Source organism: Myodes glareolus, chromosome 22 (genome assembly GCF_982192425.1).
Source record: "Myodes glareolus chromosome 22, mMyoGla1.1, whole genome shotgun sequence".
In the NCBI taxonomy this organism is placed as follows: Eukaryota; Metazoa; Chordata; class Mammalia; order Rodentia; family Cricetidae; genus Myodes; species Myodes glareolus.
Window position 1 is genome coordinate 36,312,494 of NC_142047.1, and position 21,415 is coordinate 36,333,908.

The 21,415-nt window shown below is 44.3% G+C and overlaps 1 protein-coding gene across 1 annotated transcript in view; it reads right to left on the minus strand.

Annotated features, from left to right (window-relative positions):
* Positions 1–21,415, minus strand: part of Phaf1 (phagophore assembly factor 1) — a 28,746-nt gene that overhangs the window by 2,271 nt on the left and 5,060 nt on the right. The window contains exons 2-15 of the mRNA XM_048437173.3: positions 19,713–19,795; positions 15,786–15,869; positions 12,550–12,593; positions 10,144–10,223; positions 9,792–9,886; positions 8,879–8,976; positions 8,682–8,794; positions 5,522–5,655; positions 5,146–5,229; positions 2,576–2,658; positions 1,887–1,930; positions 1,478–1,521; positions 1,281–1,339; positions 6–78 (exon numbers count right to left, since the gene is read on the minus strand). Coding sequence (XP_048293130.1) covers positions 6–78; positions 1,281–1,339; positions 1,478–1,521; positions 1,887–1,930; positions 2,576–2,658; positions 5,146–5,229; positions 5,522–5,655; positions 8,682–8,794; positions 8,879–8,976; positions 9,792–9,886; positions 10,144–10,223; positions 12,550–12,593; positions 15,786–15,869; positions 19,713–19,795 — 1,118 coding nt within the window. The remainder of the gene's footprint in view (positions 1–5; positions 79–1,280; positions 1,340–1,477; positions 1,522–1,886; positions 1,931–2,575; positions 2,659–5,145; positions 5,230–5,521; positions 5,656–8,681; positions 8,795–8,878; positions 8,977–9,791; positions 9,887–10,143; positions 10,224–12,549; positions 12,594–15,785; positions 15,870–19,712; positions 19,796–21,415) is intronic.

Sequence of the window (21,415 nt, forward strand, 5' to 3'; positions counted from 1 at the left end):
CTCACCTCAAAGATCATCCGCTGAAGACCAAAGCAGAATGTGGAGCCAAATGGGTTGGTGTTGTTTGGGGATGAGGACCTAAAGCCAGAGAATCCACAATTAAAGAGCAAAACAAAGGCCAAGCAGCAGAAGGCACAGTCACTTCAGGGATGTGGGTCATTGGCTGTGGTCTCTCATGAGTGTCAAGGCCAAGCGCTAAGCAGCAGCTCCATGAAACTCAGATTCCTCTATGACTCAAAGAACAAAACAAAGTTCCTGCTTTCCTCAACAGAACTACAGCCGCCCGTGGAGAGGACCCCACAGCTGGGGAGCTGCTCATCAGGCTGGCATGAGGGCACGTCTGTAGGGCATTCCTAAAGACTGGTGGGGGAGGACCCAGGCCACTGTGTGTGGTGCCATGCCTGGGCAGGGGATGCTAAGCTGTAGCTGGGCATGGTGCAGACCTTCACAGAGAGATTCTTTTACCCCCCAAAAGAAAAAAACTGAGCAAGCCATGGAAAGAAGCCAGTAAGTGGCTTCCCTCCATGGCTCCTGCCCTGACTCCCCTCAATGATGGATTTTTTTTATTTATTTATTTATTTATTTATTTATTTGTCTTATTTTTTCAAGACAGGGTTTCTCTGTAGCTTTGGAGCCTGTCCTGGAACTAGCTCTTGTAGACCAGGCTGGCCTTGAACTCACAGAAATCCGCCTGTCTCTGCCTCCCAAGTGCTGGGATTAAAGGTGAGCGCCACCACCGCCCGGCTCAATGATGGATTTTAATCCAGCTGTACAAGCCAAATAAACACCCCCCCCCACATCAATGGAGATCTGGGACAGTTATTACAGAACTGAATGAGATGTCAAGAAGTCAGGAAATGAGAGAGCATCTTAGCATGGCAACCATGAGATAACAGACAATAGAAGATCTGATGGGAAAGGAAAGCTAAAGAGAGAGAGTCAAACAACTGCTCGTTCTGAGTAAGAGGTAAGAAGATCCCTTGGGCTAGAGCAGTGGAAGGGAAGCTATACTAGGGGCAACCTCTTAGAGTAAACACAAGAATAGTTCATCTAATCTGAACACACATGATGGGGCAGGAAGGATGTCTTAGTAACACCAACACCTTCCTCTCTGGAGTTGGAATTTAGCCCGGGGCTGGCACCGCTAGGTACCTGCTACACCGAACTGCATCCCTACTCCAAAAACTTGTATAATTTGTACAGTGACCATTGTTAGACTTGAGTCTTCTGAGCTTTAAGGAGCAGCATGGGGTGGCCAGACACAGCAACCTCCCACTCACCTGTGCAAGACAACAGGCTTCTCCACAGGATGGCCCAGAAGCTCCTGGATGTTGTCCCACTGCAAAAGGGATAGGACCAACAGGAGTCAACCAGGACTAATACACACTGTGACTAATGTAACTCTGTGACTTCCCAGAGCTTATGACCCTGAGCCCAGTCACCTTAATCTCGGACTATTAGGAAAATCAGAGCTCACCTTGCTGTAGGTTGTGCACGTTTCGGTCTGACCACTTGCATTTTCTGGAAAGAGAAGGTGGTATAGGCTAGGTTTGGCCAGCCTTGGCTACCTACAGTCCCAGCCATAGAGAACACAGGGAGCAAAGCCAGGTTGCTGGGAAGAACGTGGAAAGGAAAAGCTCTGGAGGTCAGTCTTGGTGTGAGCTCCACTAACTGACAGTGGGCACACAGGATGTGTAAGGAGCACTGGATGATGACCTCCATCCACAGCCAACAGTCCCAGAAGGCCTCCATGGCCTTCAAGAAAAAGGACCCAGCCCAGGGGAGGAGACAGTGAGCAAACACTTGACCAGCCTGACTGCTGCACTCTGCTGGCTCTTCCCCCTTCGTAAAACATCCCCTTTAACCAAGGACACTTCTGCACTCACCTCTCTTTACAGCTAGGGGGATCTTGAACTCACAGCGGTGGTAACTAGAAAGAAGGTAAATAAGAAAAAGCTGTTTCCTGGGAGGCCCAACTGTTCTCACATCTCTATCCCACATCCCAGAAAAGCCAGAACCCAACCCCTGGCCTGGGGTCTTTGACAACCTTCACTGGGGAAGGCTCAACTCAGGAACTGAAGGCAAACAGAAAAAGGACATGGCTCTTAGGTCTAAAAGGATTCACTTACATATACTATAAAGGCTTCTAGTGGGGCCTGGAGGCTCATACCTGAAATCCCAGCATTAGGAGGCTGAGAGATGGAGAGTGCTGAGTCTGAAGTCAGCCTGAGTGACTGTAGTACATAGTGCGTACCAGGCCACGTAGGGCGATAAAGCAAGACCCTGTCTCAAAATAGATCTGTCTCTGCCTGTATCTCTCTATTTGTAAACTGAGTCCATGCACGGATGTAAAGCACTGGATACTGGGGCAGCGGCACAGCAGACTCTCGGCACTCATTTATTTCCCACGAAACACAAGTGCCAGGTACAGACTGAGTGTCGCTCAGTGGGAAAGTGCTTACACAGCCCACTCAAGGCCCTGGGTTCAATCACCAGCACCACAATTAAGAAAGGAATTTGGTAGAGATCCATTTAGCACCCAAAGTTCGGTTCCTCCTGCTCACAGAGTACTCACATGTTAAAGTTATAGTGCCCAGGGTAGTTGGTATGCAGGACAAACTTCTTCACTTTGTGTGTGTTTGCATCAAAGAGGATGTCCTGACAAAGAAAACCAGATGCTCAAGGACGAAAAGTTACCAAGGCAGGTCAGGGGCCTTACCAGAAAAATTCCAACTTGGAATCTTCAACCATGAGAATGGTAGCAGCTTCCTCCTACATATTCCCAGCAGCCTTAGCTAGGCATCTTTGGTGAAGGGGTCCTGGCAGACAGAGGGACTACAGATTCACTGCATGGCAATTTAAACAGCCAAGTGAAATCTATTTTTTTTCTTTTTTTTACTAAATGCAGATTTTGGCTCAAAACTACCAAGAAGATTCAGGGCACTTCACTCTTGAAAGGCTCGGGACACCTGTGTAAAAGCCACAGCCAAGGAGAACCCTCCTGCTTTTACAGAACCTGACATCTCACGGAATTCAACCTAACCTCCTGTTAGGAGTCACCTGAATTTGATGCCACCCATTGACTGTTCCCTCTGATAATTACCAACTTTCCTAGTTCCTGCGCACTGCTAAAGTTAGGGATCTCAGGTTATTTCTCACTGTACTTCCTTAGAAATAGCTAACGCAGGCCAACCAAAGTCATCCGTTCTTGCCATCCTTTGTGGACTGCGTGGCTGCCATTGCTGCGTGGCAAAGTCCCAGCACTTCGACTTTGTGGATCACAATTCTCCAGTGCCTTTTTACTTTCATTTACTTTTAGTGATTCTCACTATTATGCCTTCCCCTTTGAGAATTTTTGTGTGGCAATCACTTTAAACAAAATAATCCTCACCACTGTGGAATCATATAGTGTGTTAACTCTGCCTATTCCCACACAAGTTAACACCAAGCTGCTTAGATAGTAACATATGCCTGCTAAATAAGACATACTTGATAATCAAGGTTTATGAATTCTAAGGGCTACTCAGGTTCACAGTAATATCTGTTCAGCTTTGTCTTTGCTTTAAGCTTTGGCTATTTGGATACATTAAGCCATATAAAATCTTCAATGTTCTATAATGGACACCTTTTCCCAAGGTCAGACATTTAGACAGCCCTCAGAGATTTGGAGAAAGAACCTGCTGGCTAAAAAGGAATCATTCTCCCCAGCTCCGGCTCTTCCATTAACAGGACTGTGGGACCTATTAACTTGTCAAGGTCAATGTTAGCTTCCTCAGTCCTTGGTCCCAAGCCCCCTATCTCCCATTTAATCTTTTGTGCAGTTAAGGAGCATAAAAGTTCTAGTCTTTTTTCAATAAATGAGCAGTCATCCCACCCTCAGATCCTGTTAATTTCCTCCTCCCCTTGCTGATTCCACACCTCCTCTTTGGGACCCGAACCCCACTGAAGCTGGACTCTGACAATCTTTCTCATTACCATCACTGGCCCTTGAACTCAGAGGTCCTACTATGACAGCCCCATCCCCTCCTGCCACTATCCCAAGGATTCCTGGTTTGTGTTTGGCCTTTCCCATTTAGGTAAACCCAGTATCTTTTCCTACCTCTCTATAATTGACTTTTCTGCCTCTGAACTTTTAGACCATGGAAAGCTCAAACCTAATTTAAGACTCATAGTCTAGCTAGATACAGTAACACATGTCTGTAATCACAGACATGAGATGATTCAGAGTTTGAAGGCAGCCTTTGCTACATAACAAAGACCCCATCTCAAACAAAAGTTAAAAAACAACAATGAGAGGGGCTGGAGAGATGGCTCAGAGGTTAAGAGCACTGACTGCTCTTCCAGAGGTCCTGAGTTCAATTCCCAGCAACCACATGATGGCTCATAACCATCTGTAATGAGATCTGGTGCCCTCTTCTGGCCTGCAGGCACACATGGAGGCAGAATGTTGTATACATTAATAAATAAATAAATAAATAAATCTTAAAAAACAAAAAAACAATGACCCATGGCACAGGTCAACTTTGCCATGCATCCTCTCCACCAGCCAGAGTGTCAATCCTGATGGGTGCCACCAACTTCACCTGGTGCCTTAGGTCCACACCATATAGCTGCATTAGTATTTCTGGGGTGCTCCCTCTAAAAATACAAAAGCACATTCTTGCTGCCCGGTCCTTTCCAGTTTCTCTCTGACTCCAGGAGTGTCTTATATATTACAGGATAATTCCTCATTTTAATGCAAGTGATTTCCATAGTATCCATATGGCATGCCTTTCCTAAAAGCTAGAGAGATGGCTTAGAGGCTAAGAGCACTGAATGTTCTTCCAGAGGTCCTGAGTTCAATTCCCATCAACAACACAGTTGTTCATAGTCACCTGTAATGAAATCTGGTACCCTCTTCTGGAATGCAGGTATACATACATGCAGACAGAATATTGTATACATTAAAAAAAAAGTACAGCAAACTAGTATCCCAATATTTCTCAATACTTTTGTTAGCAGGAATGTCTACACTGGGTACCAGAACCTATGAAAAACAATACCTAGCACAACCACGAGGAGCGAAAGTTCCTCAATTCCTCAGAAAGTAACTGCTGCACATGTCCTTGGCCTATTGGCAACAGAACTGAAACACACCATACTTACCACTCCAAGAGTGAAATAGTTAAAAAAGTAGTCATTGCACTTGGATGGAACTTGTTTATGAGGAGAAGGAGAGTGAATCTTCATCTGTTGGGGGGAAATAACAATAAATTAAAATCCCTTTAAGAGAGTTTCTAGCTAAAGTATTGCTATACATTGTGTTCCTTGTGGGGACCAGATTTGTTAATGTGGACAGATCTCCAAGTGGGCAGAAATGACAATCGACAGTTCAGAGTCATTAGACCCAGAGGGCTCAGAGAAAAGCTTTTCCTTCAAGTAGAACAGACTCTATGGGAAACAGCAGAGCTCATATATGCACAGCAAAGCACTGGTGAATAAAGGTAGAGGCTGCCTATTCACACGCAAATACCTCCCCTACCTTGTCTTCGGATTTATAGAAGACCTTGTGTGGAGAGCCAAGCATGCTAAGGACGTCCTGGCAAGAATCACCAAAATACACCGAGCGCTCAAATACTCGCATTTTGGCATCTGCTAATACTCCAGGTCCACAGCCTGCAGACAAGGGAAAGGTTGTCAAGTTCTGGTCAGGACTGGAAACACTGTAACCCAAGGTCATGGGGGCTCCAAGAAGCCAACCACCTGACTTACCAGGTCTAGTCAAAGGGCAAGACAGCATTCAATTGTAAATACCAGGTCAGCCGGGCTTAACTAAGCAGGACTTTGAGAAACCACTATCTACTTGAAAATACTTCAAGAATTCTGGAGAATTAAGAATTAATCTATTCACCAAATACTTGAGTACTTATGTTCTTTTTTTCTTCTCTCTCTCTCTCTCTCTCTCTCTCTCTCTCTCTCTCTCTCTCTCTCTTCGGTTTTCCAAGAGAGGGTTTCTCTGTAGCTTTGGGCCTGGAACTAGCTCTTGTAGACCAGGCTGGCCTTGAACTCACAGAGATCCGCCTGCCTCTGTGATTGGGATTAAAGGCATGCACCACCACCACCTGGCTATTGTGTTCTCATCTTTAATGTGCATTTCTTGCTGGGCATGGTGACACATACGTCTAATCCTAGCACTCAGGAGGAAGAGGCAGGCAGATCTCTCAGAATTCCAGGATAGTCTGGTTTAAGAGTTCTAGGATGGCCAGGGCTGTTGTACAGAGAAACCCTGTCTGAAAAACACCATGAGCTAGATAGAACACTGTGCAAGTTGTCAACAAAATACTGGTTAGTAAAAAAACCAGTCTTTCCCCAAAAGGTCTGTTACAAATTTAGATATGGTCTGGTCATCACATAGCCATTAAAACCACCTGCAGCAGCAGGTATTATAAACACGGATAGTAAAAAGTTCAAATGTGTGATCCTTCTGCCTCAGTCTCCTGAGTGCTGGGATTAAAGGATTACTATCATGCACGGCAAGACGTACACCTTTCTTCTTGTTTGTTTTGGGTTTTTGAGACAGGGTTGCTCTCTGGCTTTCCTGAAAGTTGCTCTGTAGACCAGGCTGACCTTGAACTCAGAGACCTGCCTGTCTCTGAGCAAGCTACCTCTGCCAGGCCAAGAGGTACTTTTAATAGCACCAGCCAGCTGTCCCTACGAGATCACTGCTCCAGAAGACCCACTGTGAGTATATACCAGTTTACTTCCAAACCCCACAGAAGTAACCGACAGTGCCTCCCAACCCAGGGAATAAGAACACTATCACTTAAGAGGCAAACCAGGAAGAAAAACAACAAAATCAGTGTTATGTTATGGGGCTCAGGGCAGCCTGGCCACAACTGCCATGGCAGACTTGATAGAGATCAGCCAAGAGAGCAGGCCTGAGTTTCCATTTACTGGCAGGCAGCAGAAGGGAAGGAGGATTCAAGTTTGGGCTCATTCTTGCTCAATTTAACCCATGAGAAAAGTCTGCTTTCTCAGACTTTTTTTTTTTTAAAGATTTATTTATTTATTTCTTATGTATACACCATTCTGCCTCCATGTATGCTCGCACGCCAGATCTCATTGCAGATGGTTGTGAGCCACTACGTGGTTGCTGGGAATTGAATTCAGGACCTCTGGAAGAGCAGCCAGTGCTCTTAACCACTGAGCCATCTCTCCAGCCCTTCACTTATTTTTTTAAACTTTATTTTTATGTGCCTTGGTGTTTTGCCTGCATGTATTTCTGTGTGAGGGTGTCAGATTTTGAGTTGTGAGCTGCCATGTGGGTGCTGGGAACTGAACTGTTCTTTGGAAGAGCAGTCAGTGCCCTAAACTGCTGTGCCATCTCTCCAGTCCTATGTGTTTTCACTTCTTAATTTTACAGGGACACATTTTTGTGTTCCAAGGTTATCTTTAATGAGTTTGCTGGACAAGGGCCATCTATGTACAATACAGCTGCTCTCAGTGTGTGATTTCCTAAGTCTCTTTTTATAAATTGTGGTGCCTACAACTGAACTGATCTTTTTAAGAGTGTCACCAGAGCCACACCAGCTAAGGAACAGATGTGTGCCATACCTAGACCAGGGGATATTTGTTGAGCTTCTCCTGGGTGTCATCTAGGTACTTCATGGTCAATCATTCTTCAGATGCTCAGGGCAGACATTAGAGGAATTACTGCCATGACAGCTATCTTACAAATGCAACAACTGAGCAGCAAAGGCTACAAAGAACTTGCCTAAGCACGAAGCAGGGAACTTGTTTACCTGTACTGCAAAAACCTCAACAGAAACCAGGAGGGCAATGGTGGTTGGTGCATGCCTTTAGTTCCAGCACTCAGGAAGCAGAGGTGGGTGGATCTTTGATTTTGAGGCCAGCCTGGGTCTACAGAGTTCCAGGAAAGTCAGTGTTAGCATTCAGGCATTATGCTGGCCTGTCACCTGGCAGAATGCGCTTGCCAGTACTCAGGCAGTACTCTGACCTACTCAGGGTCCTAACTATATCACCTACATCGCTACAGCTATGTCCCCTCATAAAAGGCAGCTCTGCCTGCTTCCTCTCTCTCGACTGGTCTTTCCTCTCTTCCACCGTGCCTGTCTCCAGAGGCTGGTTCTCCCATCTCCATTCTGTTTCTTCAATAAAATACCCTCCACGTGAGTCCTGTCACAAGAGGGCATGACCTGCCTCCCGCCCCTGATGTTTTTTAAATTGTAACAGCCAGGGCTACATAGAAGAAACCCTGTCTTGGACAAGTGATGGTGGCACACACCTTTAATTTCAGCCCATGGGAGGCAAAAGCAGGCAGATGGATCTCTATAAGTTTGAGGCCAGCTTGGTCTACAGTGCAAGTGCCAGGACAGGCTCCAAAACTATACAGTGAAACCCTGTCCTGGAACTCACTCTGTACACAAGGCTGTCCTCAAATTCACTGCATGGCTGAACCTGAACCTACTGAGGTGATGGTATTAGGATGCTCTGCTTCTGGGAGGTAGAGACTTCACAACTGTGATTAGTGTTTATATAAGAAAACCTGAGAGCTGGTGGGCTCTTTCCAACACAGGAACACAGTAATGATAAACATGTCTGTACACCAGGAATGAGACCGTACCAGACGCTTCAGCTTCAGATGGTTGAGTGTCTCTACATGGATACCACGGGGAACCTACCTGCAGCGAGCAAGCGAAGTCGCAAACCTGAGGGTCCAGTTCCATCTCGAAGAACATCCACACTTTCAGCATATACATTCCCCAGGAAACAGCTCAGGGGCATCACAGGAGCCCTAGGAGGCACGGAATGAACAAGGCAGTTTTCCTTCACCGGGAGGACATGGGCCCAGCACAAAGCTCACGCCCCTCACACTTACTTGGTGTCCTGGAGGCTGTTTCCACTGTAGATGTACATTCGTTTTACGGTTGCTCCATGGGGTATTTGAAGAGAAGCTAGACCATGGGCAAAATTGGGCTGCAAACAAAGTAAAAAATTTTACTTTTCACTCTAATGTTCCATGAGAACATTATGCAGATCACATGACTCAGCATCTAGTCCTCCCTGTCAGAAATGGTCTTTAAGAACTGGGCTGCTCAAAGCACATGATCAACTTTGTTAGTTGCCTGAGTCAACGAACTCACTTTAGATAAGCAAGTACACCTTTCATCTTTGAGTCTTGTTGCTATCTATCTATCTATCTATCTATCTATCTATCTATCTATCTATCTATCATCTATCTATGAGACAAGGTTCACCTTGTTCAAGGCTGGCCTTGAACCAGGGATCCTTCTGCCTCAGTCTACTGAGTACTGGGATTACAAGTGTGCATCACCACTTCTGGTTTATTCATTTTTAAAGCAACAAGTAACTGGAAATTCAGAGAATGAACTCACCAATCTGTTTACGATGCCTAAGCTAGAAAACGGCTGGATATGCCTCTGAATATGTGAGGCCTTAATGTCCTCTGCAGCGCAAAATACCCTCTTCCTAGGAATGCTGGTCTGAACCCTGTTCTTCCTGTCAGCCCTACCCATTCTCTTTTGGCCCTTAAAGAACTCAAAGATAGCTGGGCAGTGGTGGGACATGCCTTTAATCCCAGTACTCAGGAGGCAGAGGCAGGTGGAGCTCAGTGAGTTTGAGACCAACTACAAGAGCTAGTTCCAGGACAGCCAGGACTGTTACAGAGAAACCCTGTCTTGAAAACCAAAGAAAAGTGTCCTAGCCAGTTCCTTATTCCACAAGAACACCGGGAAATAAAGCATACTAAGTAAGGGACAGGAAGTGCCAACCTCGTACTTGGGAGCCTCTATCCACGAGTCTAGTTGAAAAGAGAAAGACAGTCCTCTGAAGTTGAGGTGGAAGAGCTGCTCAGCAGAGTTGTACACTGTGGAGTGAGGGAGAAAGAGCGACACAGTTGGCTGGTATCTGCTTTCTGGTAGAAACTAGCTTGGCAGGAAGCAATGACTCCAGCAAGGGAATTCCTTATGTCTAGTTTCTGAACTGACCCACAAGGGTGGCGGTGTGGGGAGGGCGCTTCACACCCATCCCAGTATATGAGATGAGGAGAGCTGGTACCACCCACCAGGTTTATTGCTATGGGATGCCTCTAATGACCAGACAAATCAGATGAACTTGGCTTACCTCCAGGGTGTGTTGCGCCAAAAGACTGGTCAATTTGTTCAATGGTAGGAGGGATGGCCTGAGAGTTAAAATGCACTCCACTGAAAAATACAAGTATTTTTTAATACCAGGTTTAACAAGATGGGTTTAGATCATGAGCAATGGTAGCCGAAGTTATTATTTATTAAGAGGTGGAATCTTGCTACATACCCTGCCTGGCCTTGAACACACTGCAATCCCCCTGCCTTGGCTTCCCAGGTATTGGAATTATCAGTGTGTGCCACTTTATTCAGTATAAGAGTTATTTACTTGTGGAAGCCCAAAACTGTGAGCCTATTCTATCTTGACTAATGGTCAGAGTTGGAATTTACTTCTGTTCCTTCAAAGTTTCTGCTCCACCTAGATTTAGATCAGAGTTCTGCTCTCTCAAGGTTGTTGTCAACAGGTGACTAATATTCAGACTTGGTATTTCAGGTACTAAGAAGTAGATCTGTTTCTACCTCAAACAAAAGTCTAAGGATCCAACTAGGTTCCCTTAGGGAGATAACTATGGATTTTACCCAGGGAGTGGTTTGCCTACAGAATGTTCTGGTCTAGGGTGTGAGCGTTACTTGTCTTATTCTGGCAACAGAATGTTTAACTAAGAATGTAGCCCGCAACCCTTCAACTGGTCTCTTCATTTCACTGTATCACGTTAATGCAGCCTTTTCATCTTATCCCTCCCTTTAGGGGTCGGGACAGTTAAGCAAACGGATTTCAGTGTTCACTGGAATTCTCTCCTGATACTATCCTATGCCGTTTGTTATTTTCACTTGTACCTTTCTTCTCTTTACTTATTTTTCTAATCCCCATGCTTCTACCCATGTTGAAGCTGGTATCTGACATTTACTTATATTTTCCTAGACAGGGTTTCTTTGTGTAGCTCCGGCTGTCCTGGAATGCACATCCACCTGCCTCTGCCTCCTGAGTACTCAGATTAAAGATGCTTGCTACCACCACCTGGCCTTTAAGAGTTTAAAAAGTTATTCTTAAAACACATTATGCAAAAATAAAATGGCTAGGAATGGTGGTTCACACCTTTAATTCGCACTTGGGAGGCAAATGTCAGTGAGTTCAAGGCCAGCCTGGTCTACATACCAGGCTATCCAGTATGACCCTGTCTCAAAATACTTTTTTTAAAAAATAATTTTATCTCTTTAAAAATGTATTTGTTTTTATGTTATGTGCATTGGTGTTTTGCCATGGGTGTAGGATCCCCTGGAACTGGAAATATAGACAGTTGTGAGCTGCCATGTGGGTGGGTACTGGGAACTGAACCCAGGTCCTCTGGAAGATCAGCCAGTGCTCTTAACCACTGAGCCATCTCTCCAGCCCCAAAATAAACAAATTTAAAATTAAATAAATTGCAAACAAGAATTAATTAGGTGAGAAATAGGTCAAATCTTGGAAGACCATATACAGAGTTGACTCTCTGGGGCTTCCCACTACATTACTTGCTCCAAACACTAAAAGAACAAATGATTTAGTGCCATTACAAACTTGTTTGTCCGTTGCTCTATCAGCAATGCTGTCTGACTCGCCCCAGGAACTGGATCCTTGTCATGTTTTCAATAAGGAGAAGCCTAGTAAGGCTTACTGGAGGTAGTCTTTTTTGTTGTTGTAGTACTGGGGAATGAACCCAAGGCCCCATGTATATCGGGCAAGCTAACCACCACTGGAGCTGAATTTATTCCTACCCCTGAAAGCTGTGTTCTAAATGTGAGCATAGCACTTTGCCAACCAGGGCTCAGGGATCTAAGGTTTGTACGGGCTATCCTGTCTTATTTCCTTTTTTTAGGTTGTTCTGGAGCTACTCCAGGCTCTGCAGACCCTTTTCTGCTGCCCTGTCACCCTTTAGAGCCTCCATGGGTCTCCCAGACTCCACAAAGTTCCCCAACAGGTGCTGGAGGCCGCTGCCATCTATGTTTCCCTCCTTGTTCTCATTCTAAAACATGCAGCTTCTGCTCTAACACCTTTAGTGTTAACATCTCTTTAGTGCTGATTTTGGAGTCTGAGCTACCTGGTTTGTTCCATTTCTGTTACCCAGAAAAAATCTGAAAAGAGATGACAAAGAAAGGCTATGCAGGAAAGGGCAGTTATGACTCAGGAGACTGTCATAGCATTCCTAAGATGAAGTGGTACTCTGTTAAGAGAGCTGAATTAGATTTTATATGTATATGGAGTAACATATTAAACACCCAACATGTTCTTAATGAAGCTTACTTCCTCATGAATCTGAGTAGGCTGGGAGGTTGCTGCCTCAGGGAACTGTGGTACCAGGCTGTAATTTTGGGACTGCTGGAAATTAAATCCTCTAGTACTTTAATGAAGACAGTAGACAAGCTGGTCTGTACCAAATACAACACACAGGTAAGGGAGAAAACTTACCAATATTTTAACTTTACTTTTGTCAAGTCATAAACTTCAATCACCTAAAAAGTAAACAAATTATTTAGGAGCTGTAAACATTCAAGTTGAAACAAAGACAGCCTCCATGGGTCTCCCAGACTCTACGAAGTCTGGGAGACAGCTGTACTTAAGAGGTTATAGCAGGAGGATTCAAGGCCAGTTGAGCTATTTGAGGCTCTGTCTGAAGCAAAACATACTACCCAAAAGCAAACTTAAAGACACAGTTTAGCAATATAACATATGTTTAATATGGTTTCAGCTTCAGCACTAAAAGACTCTCTATAAGCACAGCATGCACTATAAGATAGTATAGTCTTATCTACTTGGGAGGTTGAAGATGATCACTCTTGAATGATGAATCTGACACTAGTTTAAGCAAGCAGTAAGACTCCATTTCCAAACAAAGAACAAAATCAGGAAGAAAAACACAAATGATAACTTTCCTTCATAAATTTCTTCTTCTTCTTTTGTTTTTTTTTTTTGGAGATAGGATCTCATTATGTAGCCCTGGCTGCCCTCCAACTTGCAATGATTCTTTTGCCTCTGCCTCCCCCAGGTGCTGAGTCTGCAGGGTGTATGACACCACACCCAGCCATAATGTCCCCTCTTCTAATAAGAGTTTAAGTGCTGATCAGCTGATCATAGATGCTTTCGATCAAGGTCCTTACATCTAATCCACTCTGAGTCATACAGGAACACACATCATTCTACAAGACAATATGACATTCGAGGAAACACATCCACCCAGTTTGTTGATGTCATGTGTTCCATAGAGACATTTTCCTCTTCCACACTACTTTTTTTTGGGGACAGGGTCTCACTAGGCATCCCTGGGGCTCACAATATAGACCAAGTTGGCCTTGAACACAGAGACCTTCCTGCCTCTGCCTCTTAAGTGTTGGGATTAAAGGTGTGTTACCACTACATCAGGCCCTTTGCCATAATTGATAATATTATAAAAAAAACCACAAAAACCAACAGGGTATGTTGGCATGTACCTTAAATTCCAGCACTAGGGAGGCAGAGGCCAGCCTGGTCTACAAAGTGAGCTCCAGGACAGTCAGGGCTACAGAGAAACCCTGTCTTGAAAAAACAAAACAAAACAAAACAACTCCACAAATTGGCTTACTTTATTTACAATATAAAATGATGGAGGAAGAGGTCCATCAGTACAGAACAAGTGTGAAAGTATTAGATTATATCCCCAATAAAAAGGATCTGGTTAAACCTGAAGATCTTGAGGCCCTTGTGAAGTTGTTCCTTTAATGATCAGCCTCAGATGAAAGGCCAAGAGTCAGGGCAGAGACAAATGAAAATGCACTGAACACTCAGGCATTACTGGTACCAAGTAATAAATACAACAAAGTCCTTGAACTGTGATGTCATGGCTTGGCAGCCAACACCATAGCTGGTTGGGGGTTGGAGGTACCATTTATTCCCCCAGTGGGGGACGGCACAAGCAAAGCAGGCTCAATGTCTGGTTTGTTCTGCCATTCTGAGCTCAGATGTGGAAGAGGTTGTGAGGAGCATCAGCCCTGACACAGAAACCGGGACATTCAAAAGCACCTAACCCAACTTCTGACAAGAAACTATACCTACCTTTTCTTTCCTTTCCTTTTTTTGGTTTTTCAAGACAGAGTGCTGGGATTAAAGGTGTGTGCCACCACACTTGGCTCCCCCCCCTTTTTTTTAATGAGCCTGGCCTTCAAGTCCCTATGTAGTCAATGATGATTTTGAACTCTTGACCCTCATTCCTCTCTCTCCCACTGCTAGAATTAAAGTGCTACCACTCCTGGTTCATAAGTGCCATGGAATGAACCAAGGGCAAGCACTCTACCAATATATATTCTCAGCCCTGTCCTTAATCTTTTTTTAACATTAGCATTGGGGCTGGTGAGATGGCTCAGAGGGTAAAGGCACTTGATACCAAGCCAGAGGACCTGAGTTCAACCCTCAGGACCCATATGTAGAGAGAACTGACCTCTACATGTATGCTGTGACACACACACACACACACACACAGTAAGAAAATATAACACTGACTCAAAAACCTTTCCACTATTATTAAGCTATTTCGATCTTTCCTACTGGGAAGAACCACTGTCTGCTGGGGCCTTTATGGCACCTCAAGAAATATTTTTCTCCAAACTTAAGTGAGCTGTTCACTGGTCCTAGCAAGCTACTTACTGAGTAATGACTTATTTTGTACAGGGAGGGCCCTGGGTAAGAAGACAGAATGATTGAGAAGGTAGCCAGGGTCCCCTTCAGAATGTCCAGGGTGGCAGTAGACCATGCCAAACTGCCTGCCATTTCACTGCGGTCAGGACCTTATGCTGATAGAGACGGTCTGCTTTTAGCCAGAAGCCCTGCTTGTAGAAGATGCAGGCATTCCCTCTGACAGCCACAATTATGGCTGATCAACAACCTCCCAGAAGGATCGCCAAGGAAATTCTCTCCATGTCCTGTTTTCTCTTCTTATTAGCTCACTTGTGACTGGATGACAGAGCTGGAAAGCATGTCACCTTTCAGAAGGGCTATTTCATAGCCTAAGCAGGAAAACACTGGTGTCTATTTAATCTCATGACTCTGAGGCATTGGTTTGGTGTCACATGATTAACCTGTGCAGTCCAGCATTTGAAAACAGAGTGTATTAAAAACATCCTGGACTGAAACAGGTGCTGGCCAACTGCACACCAATGCAATTAAGATACCCTACAATGGGGATAAAGAATCAACTCCTACTGGTAGTATAAACCAAGCCATAAACCCCAGAACAAATGTCCATTTTCAGTTTTCTAGGTCACACTGTCTGGCGTAAAAATGAAGAAAAACAAGGCATGTAACCCGATTAAAGTCTACAGTTAGGCTCCATTCTCAGTATCTTTTAAACAAGACTTGGGTTAACTTCTCTACAGCATTTTTATCAACACTCTTTCTCCTCCTCCCAGCATGCTTCCCTACATCTACAACACTCTCCTATTAGCCCTTGAGCAAAGGACAACAAAAGCTCTTTTCAGTCATCCCAGCTCAGTTCCATCTTTCTACCTACCTTTAGAGTAATAGGCACAGCTTCAGTGTTCTACACTGTGGTCTTTGAACCACAGAAGTCTACACCCACTCATAAGTTTCCAAGCACCTCACAACAGCACATATCAATCAACTCCAGACAGACTGGATCAGCCAGATATGAAACTATAGTTATCATTTATTGTTACCTTAAGTCTCTGATTGAAAGCATCAAACAGTAGTTTGATCCCGTCCTGAGTCAGGTTAAGGATGAGGTCATGGCTTAGAGGAGACTACAAAACAAAAATAAAACACACTTTGAACAACTGATTTATTCCCCAGCACCTACTGAAAAACCTTACAACAAAAATGCACTACAAAGGGGATATGTCAGACAGTCCCTTTCCCTGACTCATGAAGTTGGGAAGCATTTAAAAAAAAAACAAAACTGACAGAATGCACTGTCTCTCACGTCTGATCTGCAACTCCTGCTTTAAAGTGAGCCTTTCCCTTTAAGACTTTAGTAGAAACACACGGGAGAAAGAGACAAAATTAAGTGAGTAAATAGGTCATCTTTTTAGCAGGACATGTCATGTGAAAAGCCTCAGGATCCAAACTCGGCAAGGCACTGGCTGTGTAAGTCAGCTGAAGCCAGGCCTACACCCAGGCTCTTGGTGCTATCCATAGCAATCACATGTTTGAGTTTGGACCAAATTCTCGGAATAAGAAACACTTTGTGAACTACTTTCCTTTCCCCCATCCCATCCCATAAGTGCTTCTTTCTGAAAGCCCCAAGTGGAGTCACACTTTTCCATCTGCCCACTGCTGTAGGGAGTGGAGGACACATCTCTGAACAGAGCCCTGATGACCAGAGATGTTCCTTAAAACTCTGATGACTCTGGTTCCTACCAGGAGTACTGTCACCTCTCTCCCCCAGAGCTGTTCTGAGGATAAGGAGGGTAGGTCAGAACAGACGTCTGCCTCACTTTCCTGCTTCTGTCCCAAGGTAATCAGTTCAAAGAGTTAAGGTCTTAAAGACTCTCACAGAACTCACCCGGACTACTACAAACCGAAGGGAAAAACACCCCATCTCAAACCCAACTGGCAAAAAGCTGTTCAAAACGTCTAAAGCTTTTTTTTATTTGGTTTTTGTTTTTGTTTATAACTAAAGTAAACAAAATGAGTAACAGAGGTGTGGTTTTAAGAGACAAAGACAGCCAGGCAGTGGTGGCGTACATCTTTAATCCCAGCACTCGGGAGGCAAAGGCAGGCGGACCTCTGTGCATTCGAGCCTACCCTGGTCTACAAGAGCTAGTTCCAGGACAGGCTCCATAGCTACTGAGAAACCCTGTCTCGAAAAACCAAAGAGAGAGAGAAAGAAAGAGAGAGAGAGAGAGAGAGAGAGAGAGAGAGAGAGAGAGAGAGAGAGAGAGAGAGAGAGAGAAATTAGAAAGTCAGATGCTACCCCCCAGTAGGCCTTATAGGGAAACTCCCTCTAAAAAACCTTCTGGAATTAGCTAAACCATGTGTTCTCCTCCCTCACATATTCTCATAAGGCAGCAGACCTCGGTGGCACCATCAACACTTGCTTTGCCCTCTAAAAGAGATGGAGTCTACCTGATATTCATGTGCTAAGTTCCAAGGTGTGATTTGTACAGATAAGGTATTTTCCACGATGGGATGTACGTTAGTGGTAGGGTACCTGCCTAGCATACTCGAAGGCCCAGGTCTCATCCCCAGCACTACTAAAGAGGAGAAAGAGGAGAGGAGAGAAGAGGACAGAATGAAAAGTAATTTTTCTGGGCTGGAGAGATGGCTCAGAGGTTAAGAGCATTGCCTGCTTTTCCAAAGGTCCTGAGTTCAATTCCCAGCAACCACATGGTGGCTCACAACCATCTGTAATGGGGTCTGGTGCCCTCTTCTGGCCTGCAGGCATACACACCGACAGAATATTGTATACATAATAAATAAATAAATATCTGTTTTAAAAAAATAATTTTTCTGAAACCTTTAATAGGAACAAAATGTTTTCTGCACTTGGAAGCAAAAAGAAAATTAAATAGAGAAAAAGAAGGTCAGGACAGAACCACATCTAAGAAGCACCACATCAAAGGCAGTATGCTGACACATACCTGTGACCCAGCACTTAGGAAGCTAACATGGAAGGGTCACAGTCTGGACTACACATTAAGATTCTGTCTGAAAAACAGTACCATACCAGAGCTTCAACGGCACTTTTTTTTTTTTTTTTTTTTGAGACAGGGCTTCTCTGTGTCATAGCTCTGGCTGTCCTGGAACTCACTTTGTAGACCGGGCTGACCTTACACTCAGAGATGAGATCCACCTGCCTCTGCCTTCCAGGTGTGCACCACCACGGCCCAGTTTCCAACAGCATCTTTAGCTCCTGGTCAAACACTGTTCAAAGCCCAACACGGTGGCACACAATCTTAGCTCCAGCACGTGGGAGGCAGAGGTGAGTTACAGGCCAGCCAGGGCTGTCTCAAAAGACTGTTCTAATAATATATGAACGACAAACTAGTCTTTAAGTTTTCACAAACCACACAACTAAAAAATAGGAATGTAGAGCTAGACTCAAAAATCCATGTTTTTGGTTGGACATAGTATCACCTGTCTGTAATCCCAGCACTTGGGAGGTAGAGACAGGAAGCTCAGATGTTCAAGCCCAGTCCTGGTTACACGAAACCTAAAATTCCAAAGCCAACTGTGTCTACGAATAGTTACAGATGCTCAGAATATATTAGGGAGGAGCTGGGGAGACAACTCAGTGGTTAAGAGCACTTGCTCTTGCAGAGGACTCAAGTTCAGTTCCCAACACCCACACTGTGGCTTATAACCATCTGTCAACTCCAGTTTCAGGGAATCTATACCCTTTCCTGGCCTCTGCAAGCACTGGCATTGTGTGCATGTGGGACATATATTCACACAGGCGAAAACTAATACAATTAAAAGAAAATACTAGGAAAATGAACATAATGTTACATTCTTGCAAAGACCGGAATGATAAATGATATGGGAACCAAGGATTTGTACAGAATGGTTAGAAAGCATAAAGCTTATTTTCAAAGCCATCCAGTCTTCAGATGTGAAAATCTTATTTCAGCTCAAGGTCTACAAGCAAGTCCACTCCTGTCAGATTATGTTAGGAATGAATGACTGAGAGCAAAGGGAACCCACTCTGTCATCATGACTCCAGGAACCCCTGTACATTCTGTCAAGTTCCATATGTGCGGCAGAAACCACACGATCCCTGAGTACTTGACTGGAGACTGCATTCCCTTCCTAAACCCTTCAGAGTAGCTAAGGGATACAGTGCTGCAGAACGTACCTATGGTGGTGGTAACAGGCCTAATACAGCCGTTGCTCACAGACAAATCGGGAAGTTCCACAGAAATATTACCCACTTATAATCTAAAACATTCTTCTTGTCAAAAACAAGCTACATCTCCTATAAGAGCTGAAACTTATTAAAACATCCAATCAGTACTCAGAGTCTCAGCAAAGCCACAGGGACAGCCTTTGGCCCCTAAGCTCAAACCGGCTCCCAAAGCTTTGCAACACAAAGGCTAATTCACAAAGCAGCCCATGTTCTAACGTCACAGAACTGCAGGCTTCAGAGCTCAGTGGAGAGAAGATGGTCTTGGAGAGGACAGAGGGAAGGGGTGAGCTGGCTAGTGCTGCTTCCTTTCAATTCAAGCGGCCTGCTACTTAGAGATTTTTCCTGAAGTAATTCTGAACTTCAGACAACCAACAAAGCAGAAAAGATACTTTTAATCACAAAAGGTGACAAGCACTTTAGAAACTCAGAGACAGCTTGAGGTGACTTCTCGTGAAAAGGTCCCCATTTCAAGGGTCAGTAGGTAAGTACAGATTTAAACAAAACAAGAAAGAGGTCTAGTTGACTTTTTTTTTTTAACTGATCTTCTTTCTAAACCTGGAAGCACTAGATTATCAAGACCAAAGTTTCCAAACCAAGATACCCTGAAAACTGACCTAAGACTCTAATGTTGGAGCACAGCAACTCCGCCCAGCTAGCCTCCCCTGAGTGTCCTCGCTGGAGCTAAACTCACTCACTGACCAAAGCTTCTATTTCAGTAAACAAGTCAGCCACCACTCACCTGCTCACTGTAGAGAACCTGGACATTTTTGATGATGCGACAGTGCTTCTGAAGAATGGCCACTGCCTGAGCCAGGGGCATTCCTGCAATAAAGGAAGGACACCCATGTGGTTACTTAGTCTGTCCATTGAGCTCTGAAGCCTGTACGCACACAGCGTGGTCACTACAGTAAGTTAGAGTAAAGCTAAAAAGCAAAGACCAAGGAACCACTCAAGATTGCCCAAGGGGAGAAATGGAACATAGAGAAAAGCTTCCTAGCAATAGGACAGCCAAACCGATCCCAAGCAGTCAAAGAGCTCAAAGACAAAGTCAGCATGAACCAAGAATAGGCTGGAAAATCACAGACTTCATGACTCTGGAGCCAGGCTTCTAGTCCTGACTGCATGGGTTTCCTATAACTCCACACTGCTCCTTTCTCTGCCTCTCTGGCATCTATCTCAACAACCCATGTAGAGTGTACTAAGACATACGGCTTACAAGAATTCATTAAAGAAGTTTTAAATTCCAGTTCTTATAAGACAGAGGCAAGAGGACTGTAATTTGAGGCAAGTCTCAAAAAACAAAAGTTTAAAGTCACACACTGATTAAAATCAACTTATCTTACAAAGAATTTTATTTAATTCCCACTTAAAAAGCCACAAATATTGCTTACTTAGTTCTGAAGGCAAGGCCCATTACATGCAGACTGACATTTACCTCCAGTTTAAGTGATCCAAATCGACACCTCCAACATTCTAGGGACTTACTGCGACAAAAGTGTGCTTTCAGGGTCCACTGACATTAGACAGGAAGAAACAGAGACAAGTTCTGGAAAACCTAAAAACACCTGAGTTTCATGACTGCAATGACAGGAAGGGCTAATTACACCTGTCTGATTTCCCAGCTCCCTGCGCAGAGCTGACCACCTATTTATTTATGACTCTACAACACTTACTCTGTGGTGCTAAAGGACTGTGGAGCACGTGACAAAAGAAAGGGAAGAAGAGGGACTAAAGGAAGACCACACTCAGATGAGGTGCTCTAGACGAAGAATTAGAAGCTGCGGTCCATCCCATTCAAACAATTTTACTGCATTCTTGTTTGAGGAGCTGGTGTTCAGTTTGAAGAAAGGTAAAAGCAATCAATCAGAAAGCCAAAAGTAATATTCTTTTTTTTATATGTCTATGTGTGTACATGCACATTTGTGTTCAAGTGGAGGGCAAAGGACAATTCTGCGGGAGCTGTTCGCCTTGTTATTTTTTGAGACAGCACCTCTCATTGGCCTTGAGCTCACCAAGCAGGCTAGGCTGGCCAGCTGGCCAGTAAGCTCCAGGAATGCACCTGTCTCCACCTCTCCAGTGCTGAGATTTCAAGCTTCTGTTACCACACCCAGTCTTTAATTTTTTAATATTTTTACATTTTTAATTGTTTTGGTCTTTCAAGATAGGGTTTCTCTGTGTAACAACCTTGGCTGTCCTGGAACTAGCTCTTGTAGACCAGATTGGCCTCCAAGTCACAGAGATCCACCTGTTTCTGCCTCCTGAGTTCTGGGATTAAAGGCGTGCACCACCACCCGGCTAATTTATTTTTAACGAGTACTCAGGATTGAATTGAGATGATCCTCATGTTTGCTAGACAAGCACTTTACTAAGCTGAACTTCCAGTCCTGAATTATAATCAATTAATACACTTCTCAGTCTTCTATAGCATAGGGTCTAATGCAC